The sequence below is a fragment of the Haematobia irritans genome, chromosome 2 (assembly GCF_050003625.1).
Source record: "Haematobia irritans isolate KBUSLIRL chromosome 2, ASM5000362v1, whole genome shotgun sequence".
In the NCBI taxonomy this organism is placed as follows: Eukaryota; Metazoa; Arthropoda; class Insecta; order Diptera; family Muscidae; genus Haematobia; species Haematobia irritans.
In genome coordinates this window covers 220,090,143-220,107,608 of record NC_134398.1, presented here as the reverse complement: position 1 = coordinate 220,107,608, position 17,466 = coordinate 220,090,143, and the positions used below count along the sequence as shown (strand labels likewise).

Sequence of the window (17,466 nt, the reverse complement as noted above, 5' to 3'; positions counted from 1 at the left end):
ATAAAAAATTGGATAAAATTTTCAATAAAAATAAAATTTGGACAAACTTTTCGATAGAAATAAAATTTTGACAAAATTTTCGATAGAAATAAAATTTTGACAAAATTTTCTATAGAAATAAAATGTTGACACAAATTTCTGTAGAAATAAAATTTTGACAAAACTTTCAATAGAAATAAAATTTGGACAAAATTTTTGATAAAAATAAAATTTTGACAAAATTTTCGATAGTAATGAAATTTAGACAAAATTTTCGATAGAACTAAAAAAATGGACAAAATTTTCCATAGACATAAAATTTTGACAAAATTTTCGATAGAAATAAAATTTTTAGGTAATTTTCGATAGTAATGAAATTTAGACAAAATTTTCGATAGAAATAAAATTTTGACAAAATTTTCGATAGAAATAAAATTTTGACAAAATTTTTGATAGAAATAAAAAATTGGACAAAATTTTCAATAAAAATAAAATTTTGACAAAATTTTCAATAAAAATAAAATTTTGACAAAATTTTCGATAGAAATAAAAATTTCACAAAATTTTTGATAGAAATAGAATTTTGACAAAATTTTCGATAGAAATAAAAATTATACAAAATTTTCAATTAAAATAAAATTGTGACAAAATATTCAATAGAAATAAATTTTTGCTTGCTAGTTTTTTGGTAAAAATTTCACCAAATTTTGGTAGATTATTTCCGGCTCGAGTCGCAACCGTAGGTTACAGTAGGTTTAGAAAAAATCTAAATTTTACAATTTAGTCCCTCAATAGTCCACTGAGAAATTGGAATTGTGATCGATTAATTTAACTATTAAAGATTTAATAAAATTGCTTATAATAGCTAAAAATCTTAAGTATTAAAAAATCTAACTAACTTTCCTGTGAACCCATCGTTTCTTTTGTTAAATATTTATTTTCGTAACTTTTTTTAACAAAAATATTTAATTTCCTAGATAGATCATTATCTTATTTTATATATTACTTTGCTAATTTCCTCTACACCTCTACAACTATTACTACTAATTGATCTTTTTTTAATTCACTTTTTTGTTTTTGCTTTGCAGATACTCCACAGCTGGTTCAACTCATACTCTAAATAACTATTGCGATACATCGGATAATTGGACCGATCATGATATGGATATTTATATGGCTAGAAATCCAACGACACGCAATGGTTTAGTGCCATTATGAGGGCGGGTTATGCTTTCCTGATATTTCGATGTTGTATTAAATTTAGATGAACTTTTCTGACAATACGTTACGCCTAATCGTCGCAATCAACAACAGCTGCAGCAGCAACGAAGAAATCGTTTCCGTTGCCAAAGTAATGGAAGCAAAGGTGGTGCTAGTGTTGGTGATGTTGTTAGGGGCGATCAGGCGTACGATTTGAATATTTTAACAACAGAACAATACCAGATGCAACAGCCATATCAACAAACTCCTCATCACCATCATCATTATCACCATCACAATCATAATAATCACAGCCATCATCATCAACATGCTCAATATACAACAGAAAACCGTTTAAGACGTAACCATCCTCCTCTGCTTACTTACTCCTCTTCCGCTAGTAGTAGTTCATCAAGCTCTACTTATCCCCGTTGTACTTCACCTCCCGATGTAGTGCCCAGATCACAAACTACTAAGCATTTATATTCCGCAAATGCTTCTGCAATACCTGAGGAATATGATCACAATGGTATTATTGTGGAAAACTATTTCAATGAATATGAGCGTCAAGAAATCGTACACCATCCGGTGAAGAAGAGAAAGTTAATATCCACCAAATCGGCCCCGGTAACATTACCATCATCATCAGCATCTTTATCTACCCCCCTGGCAAGCAATTGTGTTTCGATTAGTGGGTCAAATGAGATAAACTCATGCATAGTTGCCACAATCAATGCAGGAAATAATGCAAATTCAATGCCACCAGAACACCAGTCCACTTTACACAAACAACAAATACAACAACAAGAGAAGCAAGAGCAAATGAACGAATCAACGATTAATTCTAATAATAATGAAAATAACAATAATAATAAATTTAGCAATAATATTATTATTACTACTACTACGAATAGCAATAACACCATTAGAAATAGTGAATCTATTAAGGAGCCTACAATTAAAACAAATTCTTTGACTTCATCAACGTCTGCGCCTTCTTTGATAGGAAAAAGCCCTGATCATAAATGTAGCACAGATTGAAAAAAACAAACTTCTCTCATTTGGAAATCCTTTTAAACATTAACGTCACAAAAAAACAATGACCTCAGTTAAGTTTTGATTAAAATCTTGTCATTAAAAATTATACAAAAAAATAAAGCAACGAATTCATATATATTTAATAAATTTACTAATTATTTTTTCTTTATCTATTTTTAACAAAACTTCAAATGATTTCTAGCAGACAACCCGCCTTTTAAAAGAAAGAAATTTTACAAATACTACTGCTTGAAATCATTTGGACATAAGTTTTAAATATCCTTCTTTTTTTGGAAAATTCTATTTTTTTTCATTTTATTTAAATATAAGTTTTTAATTATATAAAAAACAAATACTAACTCCCCTATAAATCTATCTTCACATCTAAGGCAAACATATCTATGTATATGCAATATTAGTTTTACAAAATCCATTAAAGAAACAATAACGGAATGGTGCAATGACAATTTTATTAATATATTTTGTAACTAAGTTGTACAAAATCCAAGCTCAATCTCTACATATATAAAAAATATAAAACCAATAATTTGTAACTTTATTTTCTGCAGGTTCTATTAATTTTTAACTACGTATTTTGTTGTAATGTATGAAAACTATTATAAAAAGCTATATATTTTGTTTTGAAATTAATTTGCAATATATGTTTAGTATTTTCTTTAATAAATTAAGCCTGTCTTTATATGTACAAAAATAATTTTTTTTTTTTTTCATTTTTGTTTTATTTTATATTTGGTTGCTATAATTTTGAACAGTAATGTATAATTTTTTTATCATTTTTATATTTGATTACCATTCATAAGTGTATGCTATAACCCACCTCCCTAGGTTAGGTTAGGTTAGGTGGCAACCCGATGTATCAAGCTCACTTAGACTATTCAGTCCATTGTGATACCACATTGGTGAACTTCTCTCTTATCACTGAGTGCTGCCCGATTCCATGTTAAGCTCAATGACAACCCACCTCCCTAACGTATACGTTATAAAAATGTATAATACAAATACGTATACGCAATTATGTACTGACAAATAATAATACTTATACACACCATGGTCCTATATAGGAATAAAGCGGAAAAAAATTTTATTTGCCTCTCTGCTCTAGCGGGAAGTAATGACCCCATAGAAAAAAACTTGGCAACGTTACATATACATATCCGTTCTAAGGTTTTAAGGTTAGTCAGTTAACCTTGTTTTAATGGTTAGCTTGAAATTTACCCTAATTTTTTTATTATGTTGATAATTACATAAATTTTTATAGAACAAAAAACCAATTCTTATGCTACCCAATGGCAAGGAATGGAAGGCAATATTGAGAGAGGGTCGATGTAAAATTCTTGTAATTTTGTTTTTTCGTCAATAAAAATATAAATTTTTACAATGTTAACGAATACGGTAGTGTTTTGAAGGAATTTCCAAATAAAAAAGTTTCATTTGAAAAACATCTTCTGAGCAGCTCAAGGACAAGATGAATCATTCAAAGAAGACATATACATATGTAGAAAGTATTTTTAAGATAAAAAACACACTTTCAATTTTCTTATGTACAATAGAAAATTGTATATTTTTTTTATTGATTTTCATATCAATATCATCCTATATGTTACAACTGCAAAAATCTAATAATTTGAGGGAAAATAGAAAAGAGGTTTCAATGTAAGCTAAATTTCAAAAAAACCTATTTTTTGCTAAAAATATAAGTTATTTCCTCAAATATATATTACTAGACAAATTAGTTGCCTTAGGTATGTCATCATATTATTTGTGTAAATAGGGATAAGAAAAAATGAAAATCGGGATTTCGAATAATCGAATTTCATTAAAAAAAAATAAAGTATTCAAAGTCGAGTATAGTAATCTTCAATTTCGGCTCTCAGAATGGCGACTATGGAAATACATAATTTTCTATAGAAATAAAAAAATTCTAAGGTATAAAAATTTGCAAAATACGATTTTTTTGTTTGGTAGTTTTTTTGGTAAAATTTTCTACAAATTTTGTGGCAACCGTGCCATACAGTCGACTGGTGTTGGAAACATGCGATCATTGGCTTGGAAGTGATTTGTGCGCGAGAAACTTTTATAGGATTTATCTAAACGCCCATACAGCAAGGTTGACGCAATTGTTAGAATTCTACCAAAAATTGTAAATTTTGCAAATTATTCCTCTCGAACTAAGAGGTACTTCACTTATTTTCTATAGAAATAAAATTTTGACAAAATTTTCTATAGAAATACAATTTTGTCAACATTTTCTATAGAAATAAAAATTGTGCAAAATTTTCTATAACAATAAAATTTTGACAAAATTTTCTATAGAAATAAAATTTTGACAAAATTTTCTATAGAAATAAAATTTTGACAAAATTTTCTATAGAAATAAAATTTTGAGAAAATTTTCTATAGAAATAAAATTTTGAGAAAATTTTCTATAGAAATAAATTTTGACAAAATTTTCTATGGAACTAAAAAAATTGAAACAATTTTCTATAGAAATAAAATTTCGATAGAAATGAAATTTTGACAAAATTTTCTATAGAAATAAAACTTTGACAAAATTTTCTATGGGAATAAAATTTTGAGAAAATGTTCTAAAAAATTTTGAGAAATTTTTCTAAGAAAAAAAAATTTTGACAAAATTTTCTATAGAAATGAAATTTTGACAAAATTTTCTATAGAAATAAAATTTTGACAAAACAAAGCAAATTTTGAGAAATTTTTCTAAGAAATAAAATTTTGACAAAATTTTCTATAGAAATAAAATTTTGACAAAATTTTCTATAGAAATAAAATTTTGACAAAACTTACTATAGAAATAAAATTTTGACAAAATTGTCTATAGGAATAAAATTTTGACAACATTTTCTATAGAAATAAAATTTTGAGAACATTTTCTAAAGAAATAAAAATTGTGCAAAATTTTCTATGGAAATAAAATTTTGACAAAATTTTCTATAGAAATAAAATTTTGAGAAAATTTTCGAAAGAAATAAAAATTGTGCAAAATTTTCTATAGAAATAAAATTTTGACACAAATTTTCTATAGAAATAAAATTTTGACACAAATTTCTATAGAAATAAAATTTTGACAAAATTTTCTATAGTAATAAATTTTTGATAAAAATTTCTATAGAAATAAAAAATTGGCAAAATTTTCTATAGTAATAAAATTTTGATAAAAATTTCTATAGAAATAAAAAATTGGCAAAATTTTCTATAGAAATAGAAATTTGACAAAATTTTCTATGGAAATAAAATTTTGACAAAATTTTCTATGGAACTAAAATTTTGACAAAATTTGCTATGGAAATAAAATTTTGACAAAATTTTGTATGGAAATAAATTTTGACAAAATTTTCTATCGAACTAAAATTTTGACAAAATTTTCTATGGAAATAAAATTTTGACAAAATTTTCTATAGAAATAAAAAATTGAAAAAATTTTCTATAGAAATAAAAATTGACAAAATTTTCAATAGAAATAAAAAATTGACAAAATTTTCTATAGAAATAAAAATTTGACATAATTTTCTATAGATATAAAATGTTGACAAAATTTTCTGTGGAAATAAAATTTTGACAAAATTTTCTATGGAAATAAAATTCTGACAAAATTTTCTATGGAAATAAAATTTTGACAAAATTTTCTATGGAAATAAAATTTTGATAAAAATTTCTATAAAAATAAAATTTTCTATGAAAATAAAATTTTGACAAAATTTTCTATGGAAATAAAATTTTGGCAAAATTTTCTATAGAAATAAAATTTTGACCAAATTTTTTATAGAAATAAAATTTTGACAAAATTTTCTATGGAAATAAAATTTTGACAAAATTTTTTATGGAAATAGAATGTTGACAAAATTTTCTGTGGAAATAAAATTTTGACAAAATTTTCTATAGAAATAAAATTTTGACAAAATTTTCTATAGAAATAAAATTTTGCGAAAATTTTCTTTAGAAATAAAAAATTGACAAAATTTTTTATAGAAATAAAATTGTGAGAAAATTTTCTATAGAAATAAAATTTTGAGAAAATTTTCTATAAAAATAACATTTCGAGAAAATTTTCTTTAGAAATAAAATTTTGAGAAAATTTTCTATAGAAATAAAATTTGACAAAATTTCCTATGGAAATAAAATTTTGACAAAATTTCCTATAGAAATAAAATTTTGACAAAATTTTCTATAGAAATAAAATTTTGAGAAAATTTTCTTTAGAAATAAAAAATTGACAAAATTTAGTATAAAAATAAAATTTTGAGAAAATTTTCTATAGAAATAAAATTTTGAAAAAATTTTCTATAGAAATCAAATGTTGACAAAATTTTCTATAGAAATAAAATTTTGAGAAAATTTTCTAAAGAAATAAAATTTTGACAAAATTTTCTATAGAAATAAAATTTTGACAAAATTTTCTATAGAAATAAAATTTTGACAAAATTTTCTATAGAAATAAAATTTTGAAAAAAATTTCTATAGAAATAAAATTTTGATCAAAATTTCTTAGAAATAAAATTTTGGTAAAATTTTCTAAATTTTGAGAAAATTTTCTATAGAAATAAAAATTGTGCAAAATTGTCTTAATAAATAAAATTTTGACAAAACTTTGTATAGAAATAAAGTTTTGATAACATTTTCTATGGAAATAAAATTTTTATAAAATTTTCTATAGATATACAATTTTGACAAAATTTTCTATAGAAATAAATGCAATAGTCAATGTATGCTGGTCCCACTAATACCTCAATCTCACGGCGACCTTGCAATCGATCTTTTGTTATAGCCAATTCTGATTAATCAGATCGATAGATGTATCTTAAGTCGACTTTTTTCTAGAGCTAAAAATTAAAAAAATGGATAAACATACCAAATAAAAATCTTAAATAATTTACTTCATCCGATACTAGTACTAGAACAACTTAGTCAATAGTATTTGTAAATCGTTTTTTTCACATTTCACATTAAAGGAGCTAATTTGTCTATAAATTGACAAAATATACAAATATTTTTATAAAACATCTGTACATATGTGTATATGTATGTGAACATATGTGTGTATGTCGCACAAGCAACAAAAAATATACGCAAATTCATCTATAAAATATATCAATATGAATAATTGATTGATTATACATACACACATAATTTATAAAAAAACACAGTTGACAGTTAACAATATTTAATATCATGACACAAGGAAAATGACCCTAACAATGAATATAAACTCATATATTTGTAAAAAAAAAACATAATCAAGGGGATAAACTCAAATCCAAACATCCACAAATCCCATATTCCACGCATATAGAACATTTTAGGAGTGTCATTGATATTAAATGCAAACTTTAGATTTATAGGAAGCAAACAAAATAAATAATAACAAATACAATTTAGCATATATAGTAATTTAGTGTATAATAAATTAATAAACTAATTTGTAATTTAGTCATAGCAACTATATTAAAATATAGAGTAAATATTTCATATATGTTTACATAAATATATTTGGTAATGGCATTGATTATGCAAAACTCAAATTACTCAAGTGTTAAACACACAAAAAAAGCAACAAAACACATACATTTAAAATTAGAAATCATTTAAAATTTTATAAAATGTTTATATAAACAAATATATTCTGTACATATTTAAACATAGTAAAAGGGAGCAATTAATTTAAAAAAAATTGAAATCACATGTTTAGATAAAATATTGTTAAGCATTTATAAAAACGATCGGAAATTGTTTTCAATTATAGTTGATGGAAATTACAAATTTATGTATGAAAATAACATTTTTTTTATAAATTAATTTTCTGGAAAACATGGGAATAAAATTATTTAAACACTTGCTGTAGAAATTTCAATTTTGAAAATTTTTTCTATAGAAATATAATTTTGAAATTTTTTTCGATACGAAAACATATTGCAAACGTGTTTGTAGAGTTGAGGTTTTACAGAAAATTCAAAAAAAAAAATCTAAATACTAAACAAATACTCAGCTCTTTACATGATAGTAGAGTAGTTTGTATCGCTTGTCTGACTCAAAAACAATTTTGACGAATTTGACGATATTCAAGTAAAAGAAATTAATTTAAAAAATCAACCGTATTCCTGTAGTAGTTGTTGTTGTAGCCCTTTGGAGTTGGTATTTTCAGTTTTTTCGGGAAACAAGCATACTCCAATGGGGGTTTGCAGTCCTTGGACTAGAGGTGTGCACGTGAGTAATATTGTGCTCACGCTCACGCACACTCACGACGGAGTAATCTTATTCACGCACACTCACGCACGATATTTTTTGGTAGGACTCACGGTCACGCACGCTCACGAAAAGAAAATTTATACTCACGCACACTCACGCACGAAAATCTATTAAATGTCATGACTCACGAAATATATCGTGACTCACGAAAAATGTCGTGACTCACGAAAAACTTCGTGACTAACGAATAATTTTATGAGTGATTTACCTATAGAACCTGACTGAAAACATGAGTATGGTTAAATCGAGTGCGTTATAAAACTCTTACCACGTAGGATGTTACTAAAATTATAAATGAATTCAACTCGTAAGCATTTTATATTCGTAAGCGGGATTATTTTCGTGAGCGTGTTTTTCCGAAATTCGTTACTCACGCACACTCACGAAGATATTATTTTCGTGACTCACGCTCACGCACGACATTTGGTTGGTTAATCACGCTCACGCACACTCACGCCATTGCCGTCAGCGTGACTCACGACTCACGCGTGAGTCACGAAAATGTTCGTGAGTCACGACACTTTCGTGTCACGTGCACACCTCTACCTTGGACAGGTTTGAAACCCCTGTGTCCGCCCCGGGCCGTAGACCCGAATGCAACGAGGGCGGTTCCTGTAGTAGTCGTCGCCGTCGCTTTCCATCTGTCGCCACTAATTTGTCTTGTTTGTCAATATCTTCTGCTATCAATTATTACCGACACAGATCGATATTCCGGAAGACGTTTTTTACTTATTTCGATTTTTGTCACCATTGAATTTGACAGCGACGAGTTTAGTAACCAAAACATTTTTTTTGTACTTTAGTGACAAATGGAAAAAAGGAAACTGGAGAGTTCAAATGACTAATGGTCAACAAACTCGACTCCAAATGATTTGAATCTCAATGATTTTTTACTTTCGAGAAGAAGATCTTCTGATAAGAAAAACAAAACGGCCGAAAGTTCGTTAAGGCCCAAGTCTTATATCCCATCCACCACCATGGATTGCGTATTGTGTCTGTATTTGATAAAGTAAAGCAGAATAAATAGCTATATAAGCATTTTTAGTTCTTGATCAGTTTATATAGAGCAGTCTATAAATAATTAAAAAACCAATATGAACCAATTTTCGCGTGAGACGAAAGAGACGAATTTTTACTGGATCTGCTAATGTGGAATATCATTTGGAGGGCATATATTAACATCTTGTACCAAATTTTAACAGGATCAGATAAAATTTAGAAATCAATTCTGGCGATAGGTTTATATGGGACTATATATAATATATGGTATGGACCAATTTTTGCATGACTGTTAGATGGGTATTTGGTCGGATGGAATTTGCTCTTCCAAGAAGATCCGAAAGTCAAATCTAGTGGTGGGTTTATATGGGAGCTATACCTAAAAGTGATCCCATATGTCCCACTTGCAATACCAACTATTTTTAATTGGGATAATTGATTCTATCAACATGTTGTCCAGAAGGGCGTTAGTTGATTAAATAAATCAATAAATAAATAATTGATATTTTAATTAAAAACGTAAAAATTTGCAATTGATTAGGTGTTCGGTTTCAATCACAATTGTAGAAGGGCCTATGGAAGAGAGCTTATCCCCCTCCAAAAAAAATTGCACGATTTTCCTTTGTATAATATTTCTAGCTAGATTTCTAGATTCGCTAATGGTGAACGATGCTGCTAATCTTTGCTCTAAATAGCACACAAGAGGATAACGGTGGCCATGGCTTATCTGGCCGGTGGGACCGGCTTCGACTTTTCTGAGCACCTCCGTCAGGTGCAGTCAACTGTATATATAGTGGAAGAGATATGTTTTTCGTCCCTCAAGAAACGACCAAAACTAATTTTCCGATTGCCCTCAAACAGTAACCAAGAACAGGCTCACTTAGACTATTCAGTCCATTGTGATACCACAGTGGTGAACTTCTCTCTTATCACTGAGTGCTGCCCGATTCGATATTAAGCTCAATGACAAGGGACCTCCTTGTTGTTCGAATTAAGGAAATGGGATATCGATAGCTTTCTCACCCCGCAAAATTTCGTGTAGGATATAACGATGTTCAACCACATTGAACCTAGGTAAACCCATTTTTGAGGGTATTCATCGAGGGGAAAAAGTCATAATCCAAAAAAAAACAAGTAAGGAAAGTCTAAAGTCGGGCGGGGCCGACTGCACCACTTTGTAGATCTATAATTTCGATACCATATCACATCCGTCAAATGTTTTGGTACTATATATAATGGTTTGTCCCAAATAAATACATTTAAATATCACTCGATTTGGACAGAATTTGATAGACTTTTACAAAATCTATAGACTCAAAATTTAAGTTGGCAAATGCATTAGGGTGGAACACAATTTTAGTAAAAAACCAGTAAGGAAAGTCTAAAGTCGGGCGGGGCCGACTATATTATACCCTGCACCACTTTGTAGATCTAAATTTTCGATACCATATCACATCCGTCAAATGTGTTGGGGCTATATATAAAGGTTTGTCCCAAATACATACATTTAAATATCACTCGATCTGGAAGAATTTGATAGACTTCTACAAAATCTATAGACTCAAAATTTAAGTCGGCTAATGCATAGGGTGGAACACAATGTTAGTAAAAAAATATGGGAAACGTTTAAATCTGAAGCAATTTTAAGGAAACTTCGAAAAAGTTTATTTATGATTTATCGCTCGATATATATGTATTAGAAGTTTAGGAATATTAGAGTCATTTTTACAACTTTTCGACTAAGCAGTGGCGTTTTTACAAGGAAAAAGTTGGTATTTTGACCATTTTTGTCGAAATCAGGAAAACATATATATGGGAGCTATATCTAAATCTGAACCGATTTCAACCAAATTTGGCACGCATAGCTACAATGTTAATTCTACTCCCTGTGCAAAATTTCAACTAAATCGGAGTTAAAAATTGGCCTCTGTGGTCATATGAGTGTAAATCGGGCGAAAGCTTTATATGGAAAATATATCCAAATCTGAACCGATTTCAAGCAAATTTGGCACGCATAGTTACAATGCTAATTCTACTCCCTATGCAAAATTTCAACTAAATCGGAGCAAAAAATTGGCCTCTGTGGGCAAATGAGTGTAAATCGGACGAAAGCTATATATGGGAGCTATATCTAAATCTGAACCGATTTTGTTGATATTTTGCAAAATATCAGCAAAATCGGATGTACGGAATTTGAGGAAGATCGGTTGATATACACGCCAATTATGACCAGATCGGTGAAAAATATATATGGCAGCTATATCTAAATCTGAACCGATTTTTTCCAAAATCAATAGGGATCGTCTTTGAGCCGAAACAGGACCCTATACCAAATTTTAGGACAATCGGACTAAAACTGCGAGTTGTACTTTGCACACAAAAATACATCAACAGACAGACAGACGGACAGACAGACGGACAGACAGACAGACGGACATCGCTAAATCGACTCAGAATTTAATTCTAAGCCAATCCGTATACTAAAAGGTTGGTCTATGATTACTCCTTCTTGGCGTTACATACAAATGCACAAACTTATTATACCCTGTACCACAGTAGTGGTGAAGGGTATAAATATGGGAAACATTTAAATCTGAAGCAATTTAAAGGAAACTTCGCAAAAGTTTATTTATGATTTATCGCTCGATATATATGTATTAGAAGCTTAGGAAAATTAGAGTCATTTTTACAACTTTTCGACTAAGCAGTGGCGATTTAACAAGGAAAATGGTGGTATTTTGACCATTTTTGTCGAAATCAGAAAAACATATATGGGAGCTATATCTAAATCTGAACCAACTTCAATCAAATGTGGCACACATGACTATATTACTAATTGTACTCCTAGTGCAAAATTTCAACCAAATTGGGCCAAAACTCTGGCTTCTGGGGCCATATAAGTCCATATCGGTCGAAAAATATATATGGAAGCTATATCTAAATCTGAACCGATTTCAATCAAATTTGGCACACATGACTATACTACCAATTGTACTCCTAGTGCAAAATTTCTAGCTAATCGGGATAAAACTCTGGCTTCTGGTTCCATATAAGTGCATATCGGGGGAAAGATATATATGGCAGCTAAATCTAAATCTGAATCGATTTCAACCAAATTTGGCACGCATAGCTACAATGCTAAATCTACTCCCTGTGCAAAATTTCAACCAAATTGGGCCAAAACTCTGGCATTTAGGACCATATTAGTCCATATCGGGCGAAATATATATAGCTATATCTAAATCTGAACCGATTTCAATCAAATTTTGCGCACTTGACTATAATACTAATTGTACTCCTAGTGCAAAATTTCAACCAAATTCGGCCAAAAATCTGGCTTCTGGGGCCATATAAGTCCATATCGGGCGAAAGATATATATGGGAGCTATATCTAAATCTGAACCGATTTCAATCAAATTTTTCACACATGACTATACGACTAAGTGTTATGTTTGTACTAAATTTCAAGCAAATCGGTATAAAACTCTGGCTGCTGGGTCCATATTAGTCCATATCGGGCGAAAGATATATATGGGAGCTATATCTAAATCTAAACCGATTTCTTCCAAAATCAATAGGGTTCTATTCTGACCCAAATTAGGAACATGTGCCAAATTTGAAGGCGATTGGACTTAAATTGCGACCTAGACTTTGATCACAAAAATGTGTTCACAGACGGACGGACGGATGGACGGACGGACGGACAGACGGACATGGTTATATCTACTCAGGGACCCACCCTGAGCATTATTGCTAAAGACACCATGTGTCTATCTCGTCTCCTTCTGGGTGTTACAAACATATGCACTAACTTATAATACCCTGTTCCACAGGGTATAATAAATGGGATCACCGCCACGTTTGCCACTCGTGCAAAAAATAATCTACCAATATTTGGAGAAAGTTTTACCAAAAATTATATTTTAATTTCCAAAATTCTGTTTCTATACAAAATTTTCTCAAAATTTCATATCTATGAATTTTTTCTCAAAAATTTTTTTTTGTTTTTCATAGAAAATGTTTCTCAATTTTTTTTTTCTATAAATCGTTTTTTCAAAATTTTATTTCTATAGAAAATTTTCTTAAAATTTCATTTCCATACAATTTTTTTTCTCTCACAATTTTATTTCCATAGAAATTTTTCTCAATTTTTTTTCATAGAAAATTTTAGCAAAATTTTATTTCCATAGAAATTTTTTCTCAATTTTTTGTTTTATAGAAAATTTTAGCAAAGTTTTATTGCTATAGAAAATTTTTTTCAAAATTTTATTTCTATAGAAAATTTTTTCGAAAGTTTATATAGAAAAATTTCTCAAAATGTTATTTCTATAAAAATTTTTGATCTATCTCTTCTTAGTTGGAGAGGAATATTTTGCAAAATTTACGAAAACAGCAACAATTCTACCAAACAGTAAACAATCTGCCATTTTTGATAGCATTCTACCAACTTTGACAACCGTGATCACCAAAAAATAGTTTTTGTCTTCAATCATAAAACTAATTGACCCAATTAATTTTTAATTGAGAATGCCTAATTTTTTACATTTTCATTTATTTATTTATTTTATTTTTTTTTTTTGTTCATTTAAAATGTTGGTAACTTTTTCTATGCAGAAATTCATAAACACTGTACAAAATGGCACTCACTGTTGATAAATCAAACATGTCAGATTATTTACTGCCATATGGCATATGATGCTGGTTATCACATTCCATATTTTTCAGGAAATATCAGTAATAAAATTTCTAAACTACGTGTATTTGAATTCATTTTAACAACAATTGAAAACAATTCTACCCCTCCATAAATAAATACTAGTTACTAATGTAGAAATGTAAAAATAACGAATATAAAACTGTATAGAAATACAAGTAATTATTGTTTTGAACATAAATTAGATTCATGATAAAAAAACTGCCTTAATATTAACACCATACACGCTCTTGTATTAAAATTAAACAACAAAAACAAATATACAATGTAATGAAAACACATAATCCCTGTTCTCTAGATCTCTATAAATAGAAAAGGGTCTTCTAAGAAAATAAGAAAATAAAAACTAATAACTTACATTGAAAATATATGACCCACTTCATAACGAATAAACTAGCTGATCAATATTTAGCGCTGTAGTTGTATTGAAATAAGAAAATTTAAATGAAATGCAACTAACAATTACAACGCATAGAAAAACTCCACATTTTAGCTGCACACACACATTCACAGAAAATTTTTGTGTAAAATGTAACGAATAGTTTTCGTCGCCTATGTTTGTGAATAATTGTAAGAAAGTTTTGTTGTTGCATACTTATTAGAATTTAATTAATAAATGCTAATTTTATGATGTTTTAAAAGTATTATTTCACTTGGAAATCTATCGTAAGTATTCGGAGTATAAATTTCTATAAGTAGTTTTACTGAAATTCCTTTTTGAACTTACCCTGGTATAGGAGTACAAGAATTCCACAAACCACGTATTTCACGTGTAAAGGCCGCATATAATTGGGCAAATCCACTATTACCACCAAAATGGGCATGAACAGTGGCTAATAAGCAACTAAGGCGATGTATCAAAGAATCCGATTCTGCTGATTTTATGCGATGAGGATCAATCTAGAAAACATAAAGAGATGAATTTAAAAATTTCTAAAAAGCACTTACAGGTTTTTCTCACCTTTTCCTTGCTTGAAGTCTCATAGAAAAATAAGGCCATTTCGGGATGCATCTCAGGGAAAAGATAACACAGCATTGACTTCAATTCGTAATCATTCATGGGTCCAGCCAATTTTGGTAAGGGTGCATCTACATTTCGCCTACTCAGTTGAGCCAGGGCATCATCGCCAGAATGCAAAAGCTTTCCCGTGTAATTAGCTCCTACGTATGAATCGATTGTATCTTTGGCAGTAATCAAACGATAATAGTCCTTTAGGCAGGCAGTTAAATATGAATTAGCATGGGCTGTCTGATACAGAAATCCATTTTGAGCTTTTGATGGTATAAACTGTGTCTGTAAGGCAGAGTCTATAAACATATTATCCGCCAGCTCGGGCCACGTAAATACAGCAAACATATTCGAATACGATCCGGGAAAATAGCCATGCGGTAATGCCACAAACCGTGAAACACTAATAACCGAACGTTCTTCGTCCACTAAAGGTGTCATGCCAAATGGAACATACATGGGAACACGTAGTTTTATTGTATCCATTGCATAGGTATTACGCACCGAAACCACAGAAGGATGTTGATCGTAACTTCGTGGTAACTTCTCCTTGAACATTTTCACAAGTCCCGAGAGATATAGATATTCAGTGGGGGCTTGATTCAAAGCCACCAAATTGAAATTTGTACGCATGTAAGAGGACATGCCAACACCCAAAAAGAAATTCCATTTGGGATCATGAATTTGTAGAAAAATTGGAACGGCGGAACATACTTCAGCAGCCACAACTGATATTGAGCTCAAGAAGAAGCTAAATTTTGAAGTACTTGTCAAATAGTGATTCTGTAACTGAGTGGGATGAATAACTACCAAACGCCGCAGACCATACATGCGAGCCAAGTAATGAGCCTCATTGGATGTGTCGTCTAGAAATGATGGAGGTCCAAATGTATTGGCCATGCACATTAGATCTTCGTGGAAACCTGGCATGGGATTCTCATCAACATTTTTTGTTTTCTGCGATTTGTTGCTGAATATTGCTTTATAGTATTTGATAGTTATTTGTTTTCCCATAACATCGAGATGTTCTTCCTCAATTTGCCACTTGCAAGTATGAACATCAAAATCATCACCCCAATCGGTTGCTTGGGATAATTCCCATTTTTGAAATAAATCACACAATTGGGCATAGAACACCTCCCAATCAGATTCTGCACTAAAATCTTCTCTATAAAAGCCGTTATCGTCAATTTCCTCGGCCATCCTTTTGTCTGGTGAAACTGGATAGTATTTTTGTGAACAATGATCAGCTGATACTTGTAAATATTGCACTAGGGTTACCAAGTGTTTGCGAAATTGAACAGTGTGTTCGAAGAGCAAAAAGCTTTCGAAAGTAACCTGCTGTGCCCTCTAGCGGAAAATTGTTCATCTATAAAATGTGCAGGGCTACGGAAAATTCAATGAGATTGTATTATAGATTATTTACAGTTTGCTCTCATATGAAACTGTATTACCAACACAGACAAGAATTTTTTCTACACCTAGAGAAAATTCATATGTGTATACCGACCATTACAAGCGGTTAACATCGACACACTTTAAAGGCCGTATTGCACGTTTGGCGGAATACTTCGTTATACATTAGAAATGTATTGCTACATATTTGATAACGAAAATCGCGGCGTTATCAACGATTGTTTACATTATGCTCCCATATGAAAGCCATGGCAAAACTGAGCTGTTGGCACGCAAACGAAATTTCCGCTAGAGGTGCATTCACAGTTGGTAGAATTATACCAAGAATGGTATATTTTTTAATGTTTTGTAGATTGCTAGAATTCTTAATATTTTTTTTATATATAGTGCTTTGTTTCTATAGAAATAAAATTTTGACAAAATTTTCTATACAAATAAAATTTTAACAAAATTTTCTGTAGAAATAAAATTTTGACTAAATTTTCTATAGAAATAAAATTTTGACAAAATTTTCTATAGAAATAAAATTTTGACAAACTTATCTATAGAAATAAAATTTTGACAAAATGTTCTATAGAAATAAAATTTTGACAAAATTTTCTATAGAAATAAAATTTTGACAAAATGTTCTATAGAAATAAAATTTTGACAAAATTTTCTATAGAAATAAAATTTTGACAAAATTTTCTATAGAAATACAATTATAACAAAATTGTCTATTGAAATAAAATTTTGAGAAAATTCTCTAAACAAACTTTTAGGAAATTTTCTATTGAAATAAACTTTTGATAAAATTTTCTATAGAAATAAAATTTAGCAAGCTAATATTTTT

General features: G+C 29.3%; 2 protein-coding genes across 4 annotated transcripts in view; one reads left to right on the top strand and one right to left on the bottom strand.

Annotated features, from left to right (window-relative positions):
* haf (leucine-rich repeat and fibronectin type-III domain-containing protein hattifattener) overlaps positions 1–1,206 on the top strand; it is a 481,095-nt gene extending 479,889 nt beyond the window's left edge. For 2 of the 3 annotated variants that reach the window (XR_012719793.1, XM_075297482.1), the window contains one exon: positions 1,068–1,203. Coding sequence is in view for 2 of the 3 variants with exons in the window: in XM_075297482.1 (XP_075153597.1) it covers positions 1,068–1,197 (130 nt within the window). In the remaining variant the exon portion in view is untranslated. Of the gene's footprint in view, positions 1–1,067 lie in introns of all 3 variants that reach the window. The other variant, XM_075297480.1, reaches the window with a different exon arrangement.
* The window catches only part of Rab3GAP1 (RAB3 GTPase activating protein subunit 1), a 109,185-nt gene extending 92,707 nt beyond the window's left edge, over positions 1–16,478 (bottom strand). Inside the window, exons 1-2 of the mRNA XM_075297483.1 lie at positions 15,171–16,478; positions 14,937–15,109 (exon numbers count right to left, since the gene is read on the bottom strand). Of these exons, the coding sequence (XP_075153598.1) occupies positions 14,937–15,109; positions 15,171–16,421 (1,424 nt within the window). The 5' untranslated portion in view covers positions 16,422–16,478. The remainder of the gene's footprint in view (positions 1–14,936; positions 15,110–15,170) is intronic.
* Between the last annotated feature and the right edge of the window lie 988 nt (positions 16,479–17,466).